The 24,087-nt window shown below is 37.2% G+C and overlaps 2 protein-coding genes across 4 annotated transcripts in view; one reads left to right on the top strand and one right to left on the bottom strand.

Annotated features, from left to right (window-relative positions):
- LOC127416430 (trafficking protein particle complex subunit 8-like) overlaps positions 1–16,897 on the bottom strand; it is a 90,089-nt gene extending 73,192 nt beyond the window's left edge. For all 3 annotated transcript variants that reach the window (XM_051655794.1, XM_051655795.1, XM_051655792.1), the window contains exons 1-2: positions 16,587–16,897; positions 5,092–5,286 (exon numbers count right to left, since the gene is read on the bottom strand). In XM_051655794.1, coding sequence (XP_051511754.1) covers positions 5,092–5,286; positions 16,587–16,743 — 352 coding nt within the window. In that variant the 5' untranslated portion in view covers positions 16,744–16,897. The remainder of the gene's footprint in view (positions 1–5,091; positions 5,287–16,586) is intronic.
- Positions 16,898–18,501: 1,604 nt separating this feature from the next.
- On the top strand, positions 18,502–23,957 carry LOC127416441 (uncharacterized). Its single transcript, XM_051655812.1, has 8 exons — positions 18,502–19,358; positions 20,082–20,181; positions 20,390–20,484; positions 20,623–20,889; positions 20,975–21,031; positions 22,123–22,231; positions 23,058–23,165; positions 23,274–23,957. The coding sequence occupies exons 1-8, from the start codon at positions 19,276–19,278 to the stop codon at positions 23,340–23,342; spliced, it is 888 nt and encodes a 295-aa protein (XP_051511772.1). The 5' UTR covers positions 18,502–19,275; the 3' UTR covers positions 23,343–23,957.
- Positions 23,958–24,087: the final 130 nt, after the last annotated feature.

The following is a 24,087-nucleotide window of genomic DNA, read 5'->3' on the forward strand; positions in this document are numbered from 1 at the left end:
GTAATCAGCGTATTGGTATGCATGTAAACAGGTTCATTATTGACCTGCTTCGCATCAGATAACTTTGTTGGGTTTATTTTGCTATAATGATGGGCTGACTGTACATTACTCCTTGTTTTAGCTGAAAATTCAATCCAAAATGTTTTATATGTTGCATAACCATGTGGTAATGCCTATTTCTTTTTTTTTAGATAATCCAATGAATTAAATAATTTACAAATGCACTTCATTGTATTTAAAGAGAGCAGCTTGGACGTTTCTCAAAACATCTCCTTTTGTGTTCCACGAATGAAAGAAATTCATACAGGTTTGGAATGCTATGAGGGTGAATACATGATGTATGTTAATTTTTAGGTAAACCATCCCTTTAACCTAAATAATATTAATTTGAATGCTGTACATGTACATTGATATTTAACAGTCAAATCAGCTGTGCTACTGAGCAGCTTTAATCACAGCAGCAGCATTTGGAGTTATCATGGCTGTTTGTTTCCACATCAATGCCCTGAATTTGACACCAACCTTACCTGAGGAGCTACAGCAAACATCTGACTGATCTATCATTCTAAAGTGTGTAAGATCAAAGGCTTCGGATTGTCAAATGTGATTTAAAACAGTAAGATATGGGTGTGTTTCCTGAAAAAGGAGCTCGGCATGAACGCTATAATACATCGCACCTTAGCTTGTTGCAAAACCAACCACCTATGGAATTTACATATGCAAGCATGCTGTCTCTATAAGTTGTATCATAATTGGGTGCAAGTCAGGACTCTGGAGTATGGCTCCTTTGTCAGAACACAGGAGGATCTGGCTGGTGTGGATTGGTATGTTAGTGTCTAAGCCTCAGGGGTGATGGGGAAAGGGCTCTGTGACCAGGGAACAGGCTCTACTGCTAGCCTATGTTCTGAAAGAGAGCCAAAACACTACACACACATTCTTCAAAGGGTTAACAGCACAGCACACACGTTTGTGACCTGGCATACACACACTAGGGAAAGGTGTGTGTATGAGGGTCAGAGCTCTTACCAAGAGTTTATCCACATGAGAAGGTTGGGGAAAAAAGGAATGTTGAGAAATAAAAACAAGATCAGATATGATCAAACATAAATGTGTATTGCAAAACAAATCCTTTAATTTCACTGACAGTAACAATTACAGTATTTGATTTACACCTTCCTAATTGAGGGTTCTGGTGCCCTCATCAGGTGGAGGGATGAGAAACTACTCTAAACCACATTAAAAAATATATATACATTTAGAACAGTTCGTATTAAATATGCTGCTGAAATAAAAAAAATTATGTTGCATGCAACAAAAGATCCGGGATTTAAAATAGCATTCAGACCTGGAAATAAATTGGACTGGGTAAAAATATGGATTTTCCGATGCATCGCAATCTTCATTTGAATAATCTCGATATCCATTCTTAAATCCCAAGATCGATCTTTTACTCTATGCACAAACCCTCTAGTCTACAATGAGAGAATTTTGCTCGCATTAGCAACCAAATTTCACGCTATTTGACTAAAAATGTCTGTGATTAGCCACTGGCTGGTAAAAGTTCAGATTTCACTCACCAGTGACTGAGTATACTAAAGTGGTAAAGCACAGCAGCGAGACCCTTTCACTGCGTGTTGAGAAAAAGTTTTGTTTGACTCGTTCTGTGTCCAAAGATGAGATCCAAGCAACCCATTTGTCATTAAATAGGTCTATTTTAATACTATTTCTGTTCTTTACAGTCAACTGTTAATCCAAAAAAGAGACATTTAATTCTAATTACGCATAGCATGGATGAGGAAAACCATTCGAGTGCTCTCTCATTAATATGCACTCATTTACAGACGCTCTTTAAAAAACAGACGGTTTTCTTAAAGGGATAGTTCACCCATAAATGAAAATTCTCTCATTATTTACTCACCCTCATGATATCCCAGGTATGTATGACTTTCTTTCTTCTGCAGAACACATTTGAAGAAAAACAGAAAAATATCTTAGCTCAGCAGGTCCTTAAAATTCAAGTGGATGGCAATTTCTCTTTTGAAGCTCCAAAAATCACAGACAGTCAGAGACATCATCGATACGACTCCAGCAGTTAAATTAATGTCTTCTAAAGCGATACGATTGCTTTGGTGTGAAAAATATCAATATTTAAGTACTTTTTAACTACAATCCAACGCTTCCGGTAAGCTTCACGAGAGGGTGCATTTCAAGCGGACTCTCATGTGACGTATTATCGTTGACCATGATACAGAGGTAATCTCACGTTCTTCACTCTGTTGACACATCCAGGATGAGCACACAAACACATTGTGAATAAAGAAACAGATAAATACAGATCTAAACCAAAACCAACAAAGTTCCTGTACAGCATTCCTCCTCCTCACTTGTAAACAGCACTGCTCTTCCAGCTGTGACACACGTGTCAGTTCCCACATGTCTCAAAGGCCAATGCGATTACGTCACACACGCATCCCGACCGAAAGCATGATTTAGAGTTTAAAAAAATTACTTAAATATTTATCTTATTAGCATCAAAAGCTATCATGTCATTTTAGAAGACATTAACCGCTGGAGTCATATCAGTGACGTTTATGCTGACTGTCTATGATTTTTGGAGCTTCAAAAGAGAAATCTTCATTCACTTGCATTTTAAGGACCTACTGAGCTAAGATATTTTTCTTCAAATGTGTTCTGGTGAAGAAAGAAAGTCATACACACCTGGGATCTCATGAGGGTAAATAATGACAGAATTTTCATTTTGTCCCTTTAAAAGAGACAATACAGGATTTTAGCATGTGTTCAACAATGTGTTCAAATCAATATACAACTGTGCTCAAAAGTTTGCATACCCTGGCAGAAATTGTGAAATTTTGGCATTAATTTTGAAAATATGACTGATCGTGTTAAAACGATAGCGTCTTTTATTTAAGGATAGTGATCATATGAAGCCATTTATTATCACATAGTTGTTTGGCTCGTTTTTAAATCATAATGATAACAGAAATCACCCAAATGACCCTGATCAAAAGTTTACATACCCTTGAATGTTTGGCCTTGTTACAGACACACAAGGTGACACACACAGGTTTTAATGGCAATTAAAGGTTAATTTCCCACACCTGTGGCTTTTTAAATTGCAATTAGTGTCTGTGTATAAATAGTCAATGAGTTTGTTAGCTCTCACATGGATGCACTGAGCAGGCTAGATACTGAGCAATGGGGAGCAGAAAAGAACTGTCAAAAGACCTGCGTAACAAGGTAATGGAACTTATCCAAAGTTCCAATGGAAGATATCCAAAGCCTTGAAAATGGCAGTCAGTACTGTTCAATCACTTACATTTACAACCACACTATCTTTTTCCAGAGCAGCATGTATTTCTCCTGAGGTTACCTGTGGGTTTTTCTTTGTATCCCGAACAATTCTTCTGGCAGCTGTGGCTGAAATCTTTCTTGGTCTACCTGACCTTGGCTTGGTATCAAGAGATCCCCTAATTTTCCACTTCTTAATAAGTGATTGAACAGAGCTGACTGGCATTTTCAAGGCTTTGGATATCTTTTTATATCCTTTTCCATCTTTATAAAGCTCCATTACCTTGTTACGCAGGTCTTTTGACAGTTCTTTTCTGATCCCCATGGCTCAGTATCTAGCCTGCTCAGTGCATTCATGTGAGAGCTAACAAACTCATTGACTATTTATACACAGACACTAATTGCAATTTAAAAAGCCACAGGTGTGGGAAATTACCTTTAACTGCCATTTAAACCTCTGTGTGTCACCTTGTGTGTCTGTAACAAGGCCAAACATTCAAGGGTATGTAAACTTTTGATCAGGGCCATTTGGATGATTTCTGTTATCATTATGATTTAAAAAGGAGCCAAACAACTATGTGATAATAAATGGCTTCATATGATCACTATCCTTAAATAAAAGACAGTTTTATTGCATGATCAGTCATATTTCAAAATCAATGCCAAAATTTCACAATTTCTGCCAGGGTATGCAAACTTTTGAGCACAACTGTAAATACTTGTAAACAGCACACATTTTCAAATTAAACCATAAAAATATAAAAAATAAAATATATGCAATGTCATATTTATTGATGGAACTAAAATGCAACCAAAATGATGAAAAACTAGTCTAATACAATTAGTAAAATTAATATTTTCATAATGTACCTAGTTATAAGGTCCCCTGTATAATTAACAGCATTGGCTGGGAGAGAATTTATTTAATATGCAAACAAAATGGACATACGTAACTGAAAATAGCCATATGAATTGATATTGAATCAGGAAATCTTTATCAATACCCAGCCCTAGAAATAATTAAATTTAAGATGTAAAATGAATAAGGAATATTGAAGATTCTGCACTATTTCTAAGTCACTATACTGCCTTGTAAAGGCAAAAGCAGTAATTTTAGACTATCAGGATTTAGAAATTGGGTCATTTAGACTAGACTATGATCTGTCCTGTGACAGATGGGTTTGGCTCAACTATATGCTCAGATTTTGAGAAAACTAAATACAAAAATTTAAGTCACTACATAACCAAAATTTACAAAAATCAAGTAACTTTGAAGCTATTTTTCTCATAGTGACTGTGTTTTGCCTTTGATCAGTATAATGTATGCACATTTTTTTAGATTAAATTTCCTTGCTTCCATTGAGGCACACATGATGCTCTTTGGAACATTATCATCCTATCATGCTGGATAACATGGATCATCAGGTTTGGTACAAAAGTGTGGAGTTCATGCCAGCTGGAGTGCATGCTGTCATAAACGCAAAAGGGTGTCCAAATACTAAGAAATTCTCAAATTAATTTTAATGTTTAAATTCTGCTTTTCACACAGTTATGCTGATTATTTAATTTATAATGGAAGAAATTTTATAAATTAGGAAATGGTTATTAGAAGTACTTTCTCAAGTGGTATCAGATGATCAATCTCTCAGTTCCCATTTCTGTTGGCTTTGGGCTATTTCCACCTTCCTCCTTAACAAACAGTGGCATAACCATAATCAGGTCCTCTATGGATTTCCCCACACAAGGAGGTGAGCAGAAAACTCTTATTCAGCTGGCACTTACCGCTTATGTTGAGGTCGTAGTCTCCTGCGGTGATGACGTTGGCGGGCGACCCTTCAGGAGGCTGGCAGACAGAGACCGCCTGGCTGAGTAGTCTGTGCAGCTCTGTAGTCTGGGGAGGCCTTGTGTTGATCCCCGTCACACTTATCCGAAGACCTTTCACCACTACCACCTGGTTATTGGGGTCACGCAGGTGACCTGCAGTATGGTAACACCAAAAGAGAAAAAGGGGCAAAAAGAGGAGGGAGGGTGAGAGGAAGTTTGCGGGTTGAAATGGTTAATGTTGATTTCAAATGCATTGTAGTGCATGGAAAAAAATTACTAAATTAGTCCAGTGGTCTTGAATGTGTTGGGCGCGAAATTTAAACGAGTGAATTAAAACTTCAATTTTGGATTGTAAGAATTGGATTGTAGTGCACGAGTGTTATATACGACTTTTATGGTGAATTTATGTGCTTTTGGAGCTTGGAAGTCATAATCACGGTCCTCTCATCCCTCATTCTTGTGTTTCATGGATAAAGAAAGTCTTACTGGTTTGAAATGACAAGGGCGAGTAAATGATGGCAGAAATTTAAACTTTTGGGTGATCTATATATTAACTTTGGTCCTGCAAGCAGAATAACTTTTAATTTATTCTATTTTTGGATGTTTTACAAGTATATAGGCATAAATAAAAATGTTTATGTATTTATGTAACACAGAAAATAACAGAACAATGCAGGCCTAGTGATCAAAGTTAAGAGAAGGCTAACTTTTCAATATTTAGTGAAATGCATTCAGTTTTCATTGTATTTTTTTAAAATAAAACCTTGTTTGTGACATGAAAGTAATATGTTAAAAGATTTTTTTCCAATAAAAACATTTCTTCATTTTTTTTTTTTTAAATAATTTTCAATCAGATTATGGGGTGAGGGGCGTGCAGACTTTTTCTTGTTTCAAAGAGGGGCGTGACCTAAAAAAAAACAAGAACTTTGGAGGATGAAGAAAACCAATCGATTTGACAATGTTTTCCAGGTTAAGGCTGATTATACTCCTTTGTCGAACCTATGCTATAAGCTATGCGTAGCTATGGCGGTTACGATGTAGCCTACGCTGTTGCCTGAAATGCACCTCTTCAAAAATGTAACCACAACAGCTGCGATTGGTCCACCTTTGTAACCAGAGACCATTACCCAGGACTAGTGCCCGACCGATATATCGGTATCGGCATATATGTTTACCGATATGAAAACTTTTTTTTTAGAACATAATCCAGAAAACAATGCTTTAGAATTGGTGTCATAACGTAGTTTGTCAGTGCAGTCAGTAATGTAGTAGATTGAAAGTTAAACATCAGAGCATCTTTTTGCAGCTCAGCAGACAACGGTGCAGTGGTGGATTGTGTCTGCTGAGTGTTGATTTCACGCTACGTCATTACCTAGTTGGTGAGACGCAATGCTGGTCCGTCTTTTACTCTCCGTGACAACAAGCTTATAGCTAACTAGCTAACCACGTATCTACTTTCATTGTTGTCAGTTGAGTGGAAGCTAATGTGTAAACATGTATTCACCAAACTGTCTTCATGATTCACAGTTTGGTACCCCCTTCAACCGAACAATTCCAGTCATTGCATTTACAAAATGTAATATTTAAAAGTCTGGTTTTCCACCGTTGAAAGTTTCCCCTGAACTTGTATAGCAGAATACAGTGTAACACCGCTGCCGCTGTTTATCTCTTGACTCAGCAGGTGTAAATGCTTCTTGTTTTACAACCTGCCCCTAATTGACTGGCAGTATTAATATAGTCAGCATTTGACTGATACTAAACAGTACTGATGTTTATTTAGCTATTTATTGTATTTTTATTTATTCTTTATTTTCTTAGTGTTCATTTCTAGAATTTGTTGACAATGTATAATAATAACGTAAAATATTCTTTGATAAAAATATTTGTTTTAGAAAGCAGCCTTCTGAGCACCTTTGCATAGTCATATCGGTGCAAAATCGGTGAACAATCCACATAGAAAAGGTCTGTTTTCATTCCAGCTAAAAAATTAACTATATATGAATTTTTACCATAATCGTGAATTTTCCCTCTCTAAAATTGGTATCAGTCTCAAAAATCCCATAGCGGTCGGGCTCTACCCAGGACAAGAACAAAGACATCTCAGTTGGCATTGCATTTTCAAAAAGTATGACAATGTATGACAGAAAATCAAAAAGTATGACAAAATATGCATTTATTATTATTTAAGTGACTCAAAAGAAAGCCATACAGTATTTTCCTCATTTATTTTCTCCCTCCAATGCAGGCACATGGTTTTTCCTGGGTCAAAAATGGTCTTCGGTGGTAGACAACGTACATGTTCATAACGTTGAATTTTTGTATTTCTTTTTTTATTAATATTTCAGATTTGTTGCATTTCATGTTTGTAATGAATATTATTTATTTTTGATCATCTGCGCATCTAGAAACTTCTGAACTCAACAGAATTTTTTGTACTTCAAGGTGCGGTGGGAAATTTAACATAACACCTTACTTCTATAGGGCTAGTTATAATATTCATGAGTAAACCACTTTACTAATTTGGGACGGTGCTTCTATAGTAAATATGTTTGTTTCCTACTTCATAACAGATACTGTTTTCTTTTATCAGACTCTTACTAATTTAGGAAGGCACCAGGACAGTTTGCTTTCTAATATCAAACATCATTAAAACAGGAAATATATTACAATACTACACATGACATTCTTCATCATTTATATTCTACATTGTAGCCTACTTGCCCTTGTGTTTACCATAGTTGGCTCCTCAGTTGTTATTTAGGTAGTCTTCTTAAAAAAAAAAAAAAAACTGTTTATTTGTTAAAGTCCCATAAGTCTACCTGAAATTTTTACAATTGGACCCCATCATTTAGTTATATAATAATACAGTGCATCCGGAAAGTATTCACAGCACTTCACTTTTTCCACATTTTGTTATGTTACAGCCTTATTCCAAAATGGATTCAATTCATTATTTTCCTCAAAATTCTACAAACAATACCCCATAATGACAACGTGAAAGAAGTTGCTTTGAAATCTTTGAACATTTATTAAAAATAAAAAAACAGTATTCACAGCCTTTGCCATGACAATCAAAATTGAGCTCAGGTGCATCCTGTTTCCACTGATCATCCTTGAGATGTTTCTACAACTTGACTGGAGTCCACCTGTGGTAAATTCAGTTGATTGGACATGATTTGGAAAGGCACACACCTGTCTATATAAGGTCCCACAGTTAAGAGTGCATGTCAGAGCACAAACTAAGCCATGAAGTCCAAGGAATTGTCTGTAGACCTCCGAGACAGGATTGTATCGAGGCACAGATCTGGGGAAGGGTACAGAAAATTTTCTGCAGCATTGAAGGTCCCAATGAGCACAGTGACCTCCATCATCCGTAAATGGAAGAAGTTTGGAACCACCAGGACTCTTCCTAGAGCTGGCCGCCTGGCCAAACTGAGCGATCGGGGGTGAAGGGCCTTAGTCAGGGAGGTGACCAAGAACCCGATGGTCACTCTGACAGAGCTCCAGGGTTTCTCTGTGGAGAGAGGAGAACCTTCCAGAAGAACAACCATCTCTGCAGCACTCCACCAATCAGGCCTGTATGGTAGAGTGGCCAAACGGAAGCCACTCCTCAGTAAAAGGCACATGACAGCCCGCCTGGAGTTTGCCAAAAGGCACCTGAAGGACTCTCAGACCATGAGAAACAAAGATTGAGCCCAGACTTGAGCCCGATTGAACATCTCTGGAGAGATCTGAAAATGGCTGTGCACCGACGCTCCCCATCCTACCTGATGGAGCTTGAGAGGTCCTGCAAAGAAGAATGGGAGAAACTGCCCAAAAATTGGTGTGCCAAGCTTGTAGCATCATACTCAAAAAGACTTGAGGCTGTAATTGGTGCCAAAGGTGCTTCAACAAAGTATTGAGCAAAGGCTGTGAATACTTATGTACATGTGATTTGTTTAGTTTTTTATTTTTAATAAATTTGCACAGATTTCAAACAAACTTCTTTCACGTTGTCATTATGGGGTATTGTTTGTAGAATTTTGAGGAAAATAATGAATTTAATCCATTTTGGAATAAGGCTGTAACATAACAAAATGTGGAAAAAGTGAAGCGCTGTGAATACTTTCCGGATGCACTGTAATAATAATAATAATAAAGGTTACATTTATACAGCACCTTACCAGTTCAAGAACACTTAACATTCTCAAATTTAGCACAGTTTAAAGAAGAAGAAAAAAAGCATGTTTCAGTTTCTTCATTTTACATAAAGAGGAATATTCCTAATAGATGAATACTCTATGGAGCACTTAAACCTTTATGGAGCATTTTAACTTTTTTTCAGAATAAAGTTTTAACCAGATAATAACCTTGACTGTTGATGTGGACATAAATGTGGTCAACTTTAAGAGACGGCTAGATGAGCTCCGACATGAAATCATCACTTCAGTTCAGAAATTTAACATCGCGCTCAGGTTTAAGCTATACATGAATACATGGGAATCACATGTGAATTGTGTGAAACATTAACATAGACATTTCAAGAAGTGGAAAGTGTACATGATGTCATATTTTAGTTAATATTACACTTGACAAGCTCCAGACGTGAACAATTAACAGAGACCACAAACGAGTCGAGATCGCACCCATCCAATTTGAAATCACAACGTGCACATTTTCATTCATAAGGTTTACACTTTAGAAATATTGGCTGCACAGATAAATTAATTATTTTTCATTTTGGATGTTTATTTAAAACTTTATCCTTGTGCTTCTTGGATAATCAGTCATACGAATATTTTTTATATTATTCGGATGAATCCGTTATTCATTTTGAAGTCATTATTTGTGCCTTTCCGAATAAGGTATTCGGTTTCGGGCACATCCCTATGCTCCAGTATACAGTAGTAGGATAGAGCAGAGCTCTGCAGCGCATCAATTGCGCGAGAGATTCTAGGTGGATCACGCAATACGCAAGTGATACCAGTCTTCAATCACCCCGCGCACATCCACGTACCACATGATAACCATATCTAGCGCTTATTCATCTTGCTTTTGGCGCTTTATGTCATAAAATTTGCTTTGCGGCTCGAAATTTCGCTTAGGCGGCCGCCGAAAAATTTTCAATGCAGGAAAAACCCTGCATGCTACATGTATAATGAATAATATGTGCCTAAATTTCAACATGTTGACATTCTTTGAACTCGTTTTAATGCTACAATAATTGAATAAGTAATTCACAAATTACGTTGCGTACATTGCCATTGTTTATTTATGAATGTATAATTAATTCGCATTTTGACTGTACTCACAGAATGACACAGACACACCACCAACGCAGAACTATAAATGCAAACCAACGCATTGGCCACAACGTGGAGCCTACGCCATAGGTTCGATGCAGAAGCACACATACAGTAAATCAGCTTTTAGCGGCATCAAATCTTTGAAAGATTTTCAGAGTTTTGTTTGAGGCACTTAGTACCAAGTTAACAAGATATGCATGACAGGGCTCAAAGATGAGGAGTTTGTATAACTAATGTAAAAGTAATGAATTCAAATGTAAAGGTAATGAATTCAAACACACCCTTAAGTTGAAAATAAAACAACAATTGTTGATGCTTCCCAGCAGACTATCACAAGTCATTCTAGCAATATTGTCAAAACCTCAGCTATGTCAGCCAGCTCGATATAGTCACATTGTTGAGAATTCAGCACAATAATAACCCGATAGCGCACGTGACAGTTCCGTAACTGGCCCCAAACTCTCTCACAATGGCCCCGGGCCAGCAGACCATCCTTATTGTTGAGCCCTGTCTCAGCAGATCTGTATATTCCGCTTTATTGTCTGAGTTAGGCTAAGTCAGTCAAATAATCAGTACCTATGGGGACCTGGGCAGCTCAGCGAGTAAAGACACTGACTACCACCTCTGGAGTAGCGAGTTTGAATCCAGGGCATGCGGAGTGACTCCAGCCAGGTCTCCTAAGCAAACAAATTGGCCCGGTTGCTAGGGAGGGTAGAGTCACATGGGGTAACCTCCTTGAGGTCGCTATAATGCGTGGTTCCCGCTCTCGGCAGGGCGCGTGGTGAGTTGTGCGTGGATACCGCGGAGAATAGCGTGAAGCCTCCACACGTGCTACGTCTCCGCGGTAACACGCTCAACAAGCCACGTGATAAGATGCGTGGATTGACGGTCTCAGACGTGGAGGCAACTGACATTCGTCCGCGGCCACCCGGATTGAGGCGAGTCACAACGCCACCATGAGGACTTGGAGCGCATTGGGAACTGGGCATTCCAAATTGGGGAGAAAAAATAAATAAATAAAATAATAATCAGTACCTAGATATTTTAGACAAAGAAATTCTGATCAACAGACTAAACACATTGTCCACTATTTATCAGTGTATTCTGTACAACCATTCACAGAGAATGCCTGTCTATTACTACAGTATAATCTATTTCAAATAAATCTGTCCCTAAATGGCACGTAAAAACAAAATAAACTTTGGTTGTTCCCTTTACATATCAGTCAGACGGTCTCTGTCAGTCTAAGTGAGAGGTTTTTAGCCAGAATAAACTGCAATGAGGTCCAAACTCATGCCAAAGTCAAAATTCTAGCTACACGGTACTATTGATGCCTAGCGAGTTATCTCTGGATCTACCGTCCCTCTTCATCGACCCTTCCCTAGCAATATGCGTTATCTACATGTCCATCAATGTCCAAGACGTTCACACCCCCTCCTAGACACTTTTCTCTTAATATGCCAGTTTTCACTCCCCGCTCTGACTAAAACCATTAAATGTAGAATTAAGTGATGAGACTTTACTCTTCTTCTGCTAAGACATTCCTCAATAAATCCAATCACATTACCCAGATACACACAAACAGAGAGCACTGTGTTCATTCAGGTCAGGCCAATTTTCTAAGAACTGCAGCAACATTTTTAAGAATCTGTGACACAGCATGTTTTGCTGCAACACATGCAATGACAGAAAGGGGATATTTCTTAGTGACTCTGACAACTAGGACTGGGCCACAATGAGTATTTATATTTACAAATATTTATTTATGATCATATTTATTTAATAGTTATATTTCCACAGCTGACTACAACCATAGTATCTAGTGCAGCAAGAAAAAACTGTGCAAACATATTTTCTTACAATTGCATGATTCATAAATGGCCCATATGGTTGATAATAGTTAGGCTATTACCATGGGCGATTCTAAGATTTCAGAGCCCCTTCTCTGAGCCTGAAATGTTGTAGCTTTATTAAAAAATAAAAAATGTTTTTGAAGACCATTTTTGCTTTAAAGGGATAGTTCACCCAAAAATGAAAATTCTCTCATGATTTACTCACCCTCATGCCATCTCAGATGTGTATGACTTTATTTCTTCTGCAGAACACAAATTAAGATTTTTAGAAGAATATTTCAGCTCTATAGGTCCAAGCAATGCAAGTGAATGGGGGCCAAAATTTTGAAACTCCAAAATTTATATAAAGGGAGCATAAAAGTAATCCAGAAGACTCCAGTGGTTAAATCCATGTGCTCAGACACAATATAATAGGTGTGCGTGAGAAACAGATCAATATTTAAATCATTTTTTGCAAATCGCCCCCAAAGGCCTTTTTCACACTTCCGCGTTTCTCGCTTCTGGGGGTGTCCCTCGCAGGGCAAACTTACTTCCGGTATCAACAACGTCTATTGAAATGTAAGCAAGATCTGCTGAAATCAAAGTGTACATACAATTTAAAAAGCATGTAAATGTTTGATCTGACTTCATGTGACTCTACAGAGCTCTAATTAACATTCTGACAACATTAAGGAAGGCATAATGTGACTGAATCCAGCATATTCACGGAGATATTCAAGCTGCTACTGGTTTTAGACTACACCGGTAATAAATATCTATAATAATAAGATAATAAGTTCTCATCATTATTCTCCATGTCTATTTGGGTCGGCTCTGCATTATTGCAAATAAATCAGCACCTGTGCGGAGAAAATCATCGGCAGCCAGCTCCAATCTGTCACACACCTGTGCAGCTCCAGAATGAGAAAATCACGTCTGATCGCTTTAATAAACAGAGACACTTCTGTCATCTCTCTATACGTTTCATCTCATTCACATGCTCCTGACATCATCATAAAACCGAGTGTGGTAAAGATAATGTTTGACATTCGGGATAATATTCATTAAACTGTGTATTTCACACCATGAAGCCAAACCAACTCAGACATACATGTGTCTTTTATATAGCACATGGTTCAAATTTTTTAATATTTTTTTCATAGTAATATTATTATATCCCTATAAATAAAAGTTTGGAACCATGGCTGTGAAATGTTCCGAAAAATATCCTTTTCATGAGACAAGGCTGAGAAGTGTATGTAGCTAATGTTCTTACTCTGTAAATCCACGCTGTAATAACCAATGTTGTGCTTACTCCACTTTTGCACATGTTAATATTGTTATAATCAGTATAAAATGCATTGTTTATTGCACAGTTCCTTACTGTTCTCTGCTGATCTGTTACTGGGATGGTGGGGTTAATGTATATTGTGTATATAATATATATAATTTATGAAAATAGGTAAATAAATTTGACAGGATGACTTGGTTTCATTAGATTGATTTATACTGCGTTTAACATTTTTGGGAGTTTAATACGAGGTTCAATAAGACATAATGAATTTTATTTGTATTTTTGCATCTGTGCTGGGAGTATATCAAGCTTTTTTAAATTACTTCCTCATGATATGGTGATGCGAGGATTCTCATTTATGCTAATGAGACGGGTGCTAGTGAAGAAACCACACCAAGGCTGCATTTGAGCATATAAACTCAAAAGAGCAGCCTGAGTAGCCGAATCAGTTGGGAAAAGATGATAAATAATTTCTGTGTACATTATATTGTGACCCATTGGAAAACAGACCATACAGAAGAGGTAAGAAGCATTATTCGAGGCAAATGTATACTAAAGTAATAGCCGCAAAGCCGTAGCAGAAGTAGCTTCACCCTGCAGTGACGTAGTTTCCGATTCATTTGAAAAAGGCTAATAAGGGGGCGATATGCAAGGAGGACATGAATCACCAAAAACAGAAGGAGAAGGAGAAAGTGAAAGTAAAGTGGAAATTGACTGAGCAGGGAGGACAATTTATAGTAAAAAAAAAAAAAAAAAAAAAAAAAGAGGAAAAAAAGGACCCACACCTATCATATCACTTCTGAAGACATGGATTAAACCACCAGAATCGTCTGGAGTCCTTTTATACTCCCTTTATGTGGATTTTGGAGCTTCAAAATTTTGGCACCCATTCACTTGCATTTTATGGACCCACAGAGCTGTAATATTCTTCTAAAAATCTTTGACTCTGCTGAAGAAAGAAGGTCATACACATCTGGGATGGCATGAGGGTGAGTAAATGATGAGAGAAGTTTCATTTTTGGGTGAACTAACTCTTTAAGTGCAAGGAGTGGTGAGTTAAAATCTTGCTCTATTTTTTCTTTTGAAGAAACCAATTAAAATGTTATCTGTCTGACAGTAGATCTAACTTGGTCGCACAAATATTTAGTTATTTAACTGGAAAAGATAGCGTATGCCTGGGTCCGCACTGACTAGAGGGATGGACAACACATAATGCAACTGTAACATTTATTAATGCCTCATAAATGCGGATTCAGAGTAAATAATCTGAGATGGCTTAATCCAGCTGCCGTTTTCAGTAAACATGGAATAAAAGAAAATCACATACAGTAATTCCAGATTTAAGGGTCCTGACAACTGAGTTAAAGGGTATTTCCGGCTTCAGTACAAGTAAAGCTCAATCGACAGCATTTGTGGCATATTGTTGATTACCACAATAATTAAATTAGACTAGTCCCTCCTTTTCTTTAAAAAAAAAAAAAGCAAAGAATCGTGGTTACAGCAAGGCACTTACAATGGAAGTGAATGGGGCCAATTTTTTGAGGGTTTAAACACAGAAATGTGAAGCTTATAATTATAATAAAAGCACTTACATTAATTCTTCTGTTAAAACTCATGTATTATTAGAATTTTTTAAATCATCGTTTTTGTGGGATTACAGAGTTATATCTTCATGACAACGAAGTTGTAAAATTGGATTTGACTTTGCACAGAAAAGGTTAGTAAGCGATTTTATCATATTAAAATCATGTTAACACGCATATTGTTTATGTGTCTATACTTTTAAAACAGTGAGTATATTAACGTCCATTCACTTCCATTGTAAGTACCTCACTGTACCCTCAATTTTTTGCTTTTTTTTTTTTTTAAATAAGGTGGGACAAGTCTAAATTCATTTTTGTGGTAATCAATATTACGCAACAAATGATGTTGATTGAGTGTAACTTCTATTGAATCCAGATTATTCCTTTAATCACAGATTTACAGCAGAGGTCACATGAGACAAAAAGGGTCTAAAAACACCTATGGCTCCTACATACACATTTTAAAAAGATCTAGCTCTCTAACATTATATGAGCCTAAAGTTTGTATACTGTGTATTCTATATTGTGTGTATTGTATACTGTACATTGTATATTATTATTTGTATATTGTGTTGTGTGTGATTGTGTGTATATTAGATATGTAAATTGTGTTGTGTAATCTGATGTTTATTGTAAATTGATATACGTCTCATCACTGTCATGACTTCTATGTTGCTCGGAACTGCACCCAAGACTTTCACCCACTATTGCACTTGTGTATATGGCTGTGTGACAATAAAAGTGATTTGATTTGAAGTTACAGAAAGTGTATAATCCCAAATCATAAGAACTATTGCTGTGTCAAGCCTGGTTTGTAGTAACTAGGAAGACCTATGACGATTCTTGCAGATACAAATCTCTCATCAGTGGCTCAATCTACAGTATCACTGTAAACAACTTGGGTCCTGTTAAGGTGATCCAGTTGATCTGATTGCCTGCTCCTCAGGGATTATCCCGTATACTTTACTACATAAAGGCTTGTGATCAACAGCACAGGCCCAACATGGCCATCTAGTGCAGCCAGTGGCTTTTTTTGATGTTGGGGCCGTTATTTCAGTAGTAATCAAAACCTCATTAATACAAGGCAACCGATCTGTGCTGTGTGTCTGTGACAAAGGTCGCTAAATGGCCAGGTGAGCAGAAATCATATAACATTTCACTGACGGAGGGGGAAAGAGGGATCAGATTCAGATGAACACGAGTTGCAACGCTTCCTGTCATTTGACTGTGACGGTGTTTCTAAACCTAGTGAGCTGCCTAACTAGACAACAGTTTAGAGTGGTCAGATGTTCGACTCGAAAGTAAACAGCAGTGATGAGTCAAGATGGGCAGCTCACTAGGTTTTTGAAACACAGCCTGTGTGGATGTGTAAGGGAGCTGTCCTGATGGCTAACATATATAACACAAGTGACTGGTCCTGAGCTGTTGTGCTTTGATGTCTGATCATCAGGGCTCTTACCCTCGGACGTGAGGCGGCAGAAAGGCCGCAGCAGCTCGGGGAAGCTCAGGTTGTTTTTGCGGGTCACTCTCTCCGCATCCTCGCTGCACAGGACGGCCACCATCGGCACGAACGAGTCCTGGATGAACTCCTGAACGGACTGCACGCACTGAGCCATGAGCGCGCGCTCCTCGACGGGTCTGCTGTCGCGTGTTTGTCACCGAGCTCAGGGATCTGCTGCCGAGTTGAACACAAACAACTCCTTCACTGACAGCCGACGGCAGACATGTTGAATTATCCTGTTGCCTGCTGATCAGTTCCTCCCAAACAGCTTTGCGGTGGTCAGGTGATTCGACTTCCGCGATTAAATTAAAGCCAAGTGTTTTTCATAATAAAAGCACACGAGCACTTATTTAAAAACATGTGACTTTCAGTCTAGACCTTTTTGCTTTCTGTTCGAGCGAAAGAAAAAAAAATGCAGTACGAAGATTGATCTTCCTAAAAAAGCTAGATTTGAGATAGATAGATAGATAGATAGATAGATAGATAGATAGATAGATAGATAGATAGATAGATAGATAGATGGATGGATGGATATACAGAGGATAGATAGATAGATAGATAGATGGATGGATGGATGGATGGATATACAGATGATAAATAGATAGATGATGGATGAATGGATATACAGATAGATGGATGGATGGATGGATGGATGGATGGATGGATATACAGATGATAAATAGATAGATGATGGATGAATGGATATACAGATAGATGGATAGATGGATGGATATAGATAGATAGATAGATAGATAGATAGATAGATAGATAGATGGATGGATGGACAGACGATAGATAGATAGATAGATGATGGATGGATGGATGTACAGATGATAGATAGATGATGATGAATGGATATACAGACGATAGATGGATGGATGGAAGGATGGGTGGATGGATGTACAGACAATAGATAGATAGATAGATAGATAGATAAATGATATACAGATGATAAATTGATAGATGATGGATGAATGGATATACAGATGATAGATAGATAGATAGATAGATAGATAGATAGATAGATAGATAGATAGATAGATGGATGGATGGATATACAGATGATAAATTGATAGATGATGGATGAATGGATATACAGATGATAGATGGATAGATAGATAGATGGATGGATGGATATACAGATGATAAATTGATAGAAGATGGATGAATGGATATACAGACGATGGATGGATGGATAGATAGATAGATGATGGATGGATGGATGGATGGATGGATATACAGACGATGGATGGATGGATATACAGACGATGAATGGATGGATGGATAGATAGATAGATGATGGATGGATGGATGGATGATGTACAGATGATAGATAGATAGATGGATGGATGGATATACAGATGATAAATAGATAGATGATGGATGAATGGATATACAGACGATGGATGGATGGATGAATAGATAGATAGATGATGGATGGATGGATGGATATACAGACGATAGATAGATAGATGATGGATGAATGGATATACAGACGATGGATGGATGGATGAATAGATAGATAGATGATGGATGGATGGATGGATGGATGGATATACAGACGATAGATAGATAGATGATGGATGAATGGATATACAGACGATGGATGGATGGATGAATAGATAGATAGATGATGGATGGATGGATGGATGGATGGATATACAGACGATAGATAGATAGATGATGGATGGATATACAGACGATGAATGGATGGATGGATAGATAGATAGATAGATGATGGATGGATGGATGGATATACAGACGATAGATAGATAGATAGATGATGGATGGATATACAGACGATAGATAGATAGATGGATGGATGGATATACAGATGATAAATAGATAGATGATGGATGAATGGATATACAGACGATGGATGGATGGATGGATAGATAGAAAGATAGATAGATAGATGATGGATGGATGGATGGATATACAGACGATAGATAGATGGATGGATGGACAGACAGACAGACATTTTGTAAGTCCCTTTGGATAAAAGCGTCTGCTAAATGATAAATATAAATGTAAGAACACGAAGATAGGTGAAACCAAAAGTTGCACTGAAAAGTCCCAGGACGTTGTAAGGGTGAGTCAATGATAGAACAGTTCCCACAGTTGCTCTGTTCAATAGTCCACACATTTGCTCTATCAAAATGTCCATAATCAAGACATAATCATGTGACAGTGGACTTGAAACTGAGCTGGAATGGGTCACACTGAATAAAAGTGAAACTGAAATATTTGCTAACCAGTATAGACAGATTTTGAGTTGTTTAAGAAAGCCTGAATTAGAAGACAGACTTGATCTTATCAGTCACTTTAAATTAGCCCTCATTAAACTGCAAATTCATAATTCAAATTCAGTTGTTCATTAAATTATAATTCAAACTGAAAGCATAGAAAAGGTTTGGAACTCTGCACGTGGAGCTCATTTGTTTATAAAATGAGTGTCGACTTTCAGGTTAAGCCAGTTCTATTTATTTTTTCATCATGACAGGAAAGTACACTGAAGTTACACTCCCTGTTTATGGGCATAAGGAAGTTGAGCTGTATATTTCAGCTGAGCTACCTGAAAATGAAACCATCAATAGAAATCAGACTGACAGTGCAGTAGACAGGTCAGAGAGCACATGATTTAGACATGTCCACTTCAGAAGACGAGTGTCCTGTTTGTAAGGGAAAAATACGGAATCCTTCCCAGCCTTCTCCCTGTTGTGGAAAAATGTAAGTGTGTGATTTGCATGTTGGATTTTTGTCATAATTTGACACTTTATAAATTGACAAACTCATAGATTACACAAGACAGGCTTTGTCAGAAATACTGAACATGTGCTAATTTCTATAATATAATAATGAAATATATTTTTTCTAAAAATCGTTAATAAAGTTTTGTCGACACAGGCTGCAACAGGAACTCATTCAATAAATCAAATTTCCAATTTCCAAGTGATTTTGAAGTGTTTTTTTTTTTTTATAAAGGAAATGTTAAATAATATCTGCTGTGCATTCAACTGTTGATGGAATATGTACTTCATTTCATTCTGTGAAATCAGCTTGCTTGGTTTTATTTGTTTTGGAACCTCATTTTCACGTATAGTGTTTTATAACCTGTGAAAATGCCCTTCCTCAGCATTCAACATGTTACTTTTGTTAAACAACCTGATAATAGTTCCTGGAAGTCAAAAGTGAAAGTATTTCTGAAGGGAGATTCCTCCCCCCCCCCCCCCCCCCCTCTCTCTCTCTCTCTCTCTCTCTCTCTCTCTCTCTATTTAATTTCAAAGTACTTTATTGGCATGACTGTGTTTACAGTACACACAATAGCCAAAGCATAGCCATAGCCAAATCATCAACACACACAATGAGTAATGAAAAGAAAAAAGAGAATAATAATAATTAAGCAGTAACAAAAAAGCAATAAAAATATAATTGTCTTGAATCTATGTCTAGATTTTGCCAAGGATGCCTAAGTCAATCTATTCGACATAGAGCTCATTGTCCACACTGCAGAGGCCAAGTAAACAGTCCTGGTTTTGCTTTTAATCCAGTGGTAAGGGAATCACCTGATGAAATGTGCAATAAATATTAGATTATGTTTTGAATAGCATACTACCATACTACTCTTTCTGCTTCTGTAGTATAAAAATGTAGTATGCAGTATGGTAGTATTCTATTCCAAATGTAGCATCTGAAAACTGAGGTGATCAAACACTGAGTGCTATTAACAATACCCTCTCCTGGTTCTACTTTTATTTCAGCGTCCTTTTGATAGGCGGAGGCTTCGGCACCAGATCCTGTCTGGAGATTCTGAAACATTCAGTGCAGGAAGACCTGTTGGCACAAACATACGAGGGTAACTCTCAGGCAAATAAATGAGGAATCTCAGTCATGTTCATGGGATTAAATACAGCAGTCCACTGAATAGTAATGTTTAATCAATGTTGATTAAAATGAGAAATTCTAAAGAATCTACTTTTCAAACTTTTGACAGTATCCGCAACCTGCTTTGGGAAGCACAGTTAGGCATCGCCCCTAATCAGGATGCCCCGGCTCCTGCCTCACAAATTCAAGCCCCTCTCATTTTAAATTCCTCCACACGACCTGTTCCTTTGCCCCGGACCCGAACTCAACCTGCAGGTGCCACTACTGTCACACATCCAGCAACCATTCACCCTACCCCAAGTGGTCCTGTCCAGGCTGCCCCAGCATTAACACCTGCCCCATTACAAGATAATTTGGAGGCTGAGCTTAATGAATGGCAAGTCCAAGCAAAATTATTATTATTTAATTGAAAGGATGGTCAGGATAAAGACTGGATTTACCAGGAAATTTTTCATTCACAGGCCATGGCAAACTGAGATCACTTTAATGGAAGGGAGGCAACAGCAGCAGTCTCAGGGGTAACTGTTCCCTCAGTTTACACCAAGACATACACACACTTACATCCCCAGACACTTTTATTGAAGAATTTTTTTTTTGATTTATACATTTCAATTTCATATCAAAATTCCATCAAATTGAATTTATGAAACTTAACCCCCAAAAAAAGAAGAAAAATTAAATATTTGAATATTTAATTCATATGTATGTTATACCTGTGTCTACTAAAAGCACAGGCAATTTAAAATTGACATTTATTCATTAAGCAGATAACTTCCAACAACAACAACTGCACGTTTTATTCACTTTCACACAAATCACGAAGACCAAGGCTAATTATGACTTTACATTTTTTTTATTTTTTGCTCTGTAACTCACACACTGCTATGTTATGATATCAAAACACTTTCACTATAATGCATCATTTAAAAAAAGACACATTTTAACACTTGTATTTCACGGTAGCTCACCTCATTGAGTGTCGGTCTTTGGACTCAGAAGACTGCGGTTTAAGACCAGTCAAGTTGACACGTGAAACAAGCTTGTTATTTGCTTTAGAAAATGAGCTTTTCATTTCTCATTTTGTTTTGGACACTATTGGTTAGGTTTAGGTGTTGGTAAAGAGTAAGTATGTCTGTTTTGCGTCTACCTTTCATTTGCTTTTAGGACAATTTCGGTTAGGTTTAGGTTAAAGTTTTAGGTTAGGGAGGTACGTTTTACTCATCAAAACCTGCATCTAATATTCACCTTTAAAACCCTCATTTGATTACAACACCATTTCGCTCGCTTTTGGTGCCCCCCGCTGGAAAGTTTACTGGGAAACTGCAGCCAAACATGTTATAAGGCACGTAATTTTCATGAGAAAACAGTAGCATAATGTTCATGAGACAAGGCTGATAACTTCAATCATATAGACTTACAATCAGTTTCTATTTAAACAAGAATATAAAATTTATTTAAAAATATTGATATAAAAATATAAAAATTATGTGTTTTGAAACATGTCTACTACAATAGATGATGGTACATTTTCCAGAGGTATTTTGTGCAACACCACTTTCTTCAGACATCACCTTCCATTTTCCTCACTGTTTTTTTTTTTTTTTTTCAGCTACACTGTGAGGACATTTGTGTGTCCCTACTGTCAGGAAGATGGACTGGATGAACTAGATCTACGAGATCACTGCAATGCCCAACATGCCAATTACAGCAAACGTGTGGTCAGTCTGGATTCGTGAATACAGATTACAGGGCTCAACAATAAAGATTTTTTTCCGCTGGCCCTGCCAATATTTTCACTGGCCCTACACAAATATGATAAATAGGTAGCAACAATAGGTAGTTTTAATTGTGTAAAATACAATTTACTTACACAAATTTACTATGATGTAAATATAGCTATGAATTCATAAAAAAACACTTTGCTTGAAAACAATGGAATACAGTGCGACACATTACTTGTTTGTTTATAATCATCAACCAATTCTAACTGATGCTTCCCAGACTATTAGAAGTCATTCTTGCAATTGCAACAAAACCTCATGTTTGGTATCAGCCAGATAAAAATGTTAGCTTGGTTACATTCAGATCAGCACAATTTGCAACAACAATGTTGAATTTATCACAGAAAACCAGTTGTTTAAGTTTGCAAGATGCGAAGACAGCGCTGGCCCAATAGCGCTAGTGAAAGTTCCGTCAATGAACCCAAAACTCTGTAAATGGCCCCGGGCCATCAGGCCATCCTGATTGTTGAGTCCTGGATCATATGGAGTGGTTCTAATATCTAATGTGTTGAATTGCATTTGCAACATATTATTTAGAAATTGGAGAATATAGTATATGTGTCATGCCACTGATGTTATAATGGATCCACTGTGGAAAGATAAACCCATTTCCTCTCTTTCTCTTTAATATTATTACGTTGTGGAGTATTTAAGAATATCAGTAAGTTCAAATGAGTATTGTTGACTGCTTTGTTGCTTCAGGTTGAGAGACAGAGCAATCCACATGCTCAAAGCTTTTTGTTCGCCTTCTGGCTTCCTCTAGGTTTGCCCTGTGTGTGTGGCGATGCCCCACGGCGATCCACAGTATTATAGCCGCAACTTCATTGGCCATCTCAATCTGCGCCACTGCTACTACTCTGAGGACGTTACCGTGAGTCAAATACACATACTTATGAATATCAAATAACTAAAATAAATGTATGTATATGTACACACACACTGCCAATGTTTTAACTGTAACACTTTGTTTCTCTTACAGAACATTCACCAGACTGATGAGATGAATGTTCAGTGGGCCCTTCTGGCATCATATGAAAAACACACTTAGGCCTCAGTTCTAGATGATTGACAGCACAATCCACAGGTTTAGCCACTGGACAACATCTTACCTAATGCTAAAAAGATGCTTGCGATCAAGACTTTTGCATGACTCTTAACCACAAGAAAGCTGTCAGATAACTAATGTAATAAATTCTTTAAACATACACATTTTCTGGAAAAGTCTGATTGAAATACATTAAGATCAACAGCAAGTACTTGTCTGATTAACTTGTTGTCTTTTCATACAAATGCTAACTGACACATTTCAAGTTTCGATCATGCTTTGACTTATCTGATTCAAGTAATAAGTTATGTAATCATTTCACTCTGATTCATTTTGTACAATTTAGCTGATGCACTTTCTATGCAGATACAGCCTCTGGCATCTATTTAAGCAGTTTTTTAAATCAACACTGCCATATTTTATTTGTCTGAATATTTTAGTTTGTGAGATAGGTAGTATGCTTTTTAAAACTGCCACACTTTTTTTTCCCTTGTCCAAAAAAGGTTTTAATGCAATATTTTGATGTACAAGATTTTTTGAAGACTGTATTTTAAAACAGTCCCTGTATAGAAAACAGTATACATAACACATACTTTTAATGTGCTGTTGTATTTTGTGCAATAAACTTTTTAATGCTATAATTTGATGTGCGCAAGGCTGTATTTTCAAAACAGTTCCTACTTAAAAAATGGACTCATCCCTCCTTTTCTTTAAAAAAAAAGCCAAAATCGAGGTGACAGTGAGGCAC

This window comes from Myxocyprinus asiaticus, chromosome 25, assembly GCF_019703515.2.
Source record: "Myxocyprinus asiaticus isolate MX2 ecotype Aquarium Trade chromosome 25, UBuf_Myxa_2, whole genome shotgun sequence".
Lineage (NCBI taxonomy): Eukaryota > Metazoa > Chordata > Actinopteri > Cypriniformes > Catostomidae > Myxocyprinus > Myxocyprinus asiaticus.

Bases quoted from the DNA above. Each gene is read 5' to 3' on its own strand.
- LOC127416441 (XM_051655812.1), top strand. From the start codon at position 19,276: ATGTCCACTTCAGAAGACGAGTGTCCTGTTTGTAAGGGAAAAATACGG. The intron at 20,485-20,622 runs GTAACTCTCAGG...AACTTTTGACAG, and splicing joins GTTGGCACAAACATACGAGG to TATCCGCAACCTGCTTTGGG. The intron at 22,232-23,057 runs GTCAGTCTGGAT...GGCTTCCTCTAG, and splicing joins CCAATTACAGCAAACGTGTG to GTTTGCCCTGTGTGTGTGGC.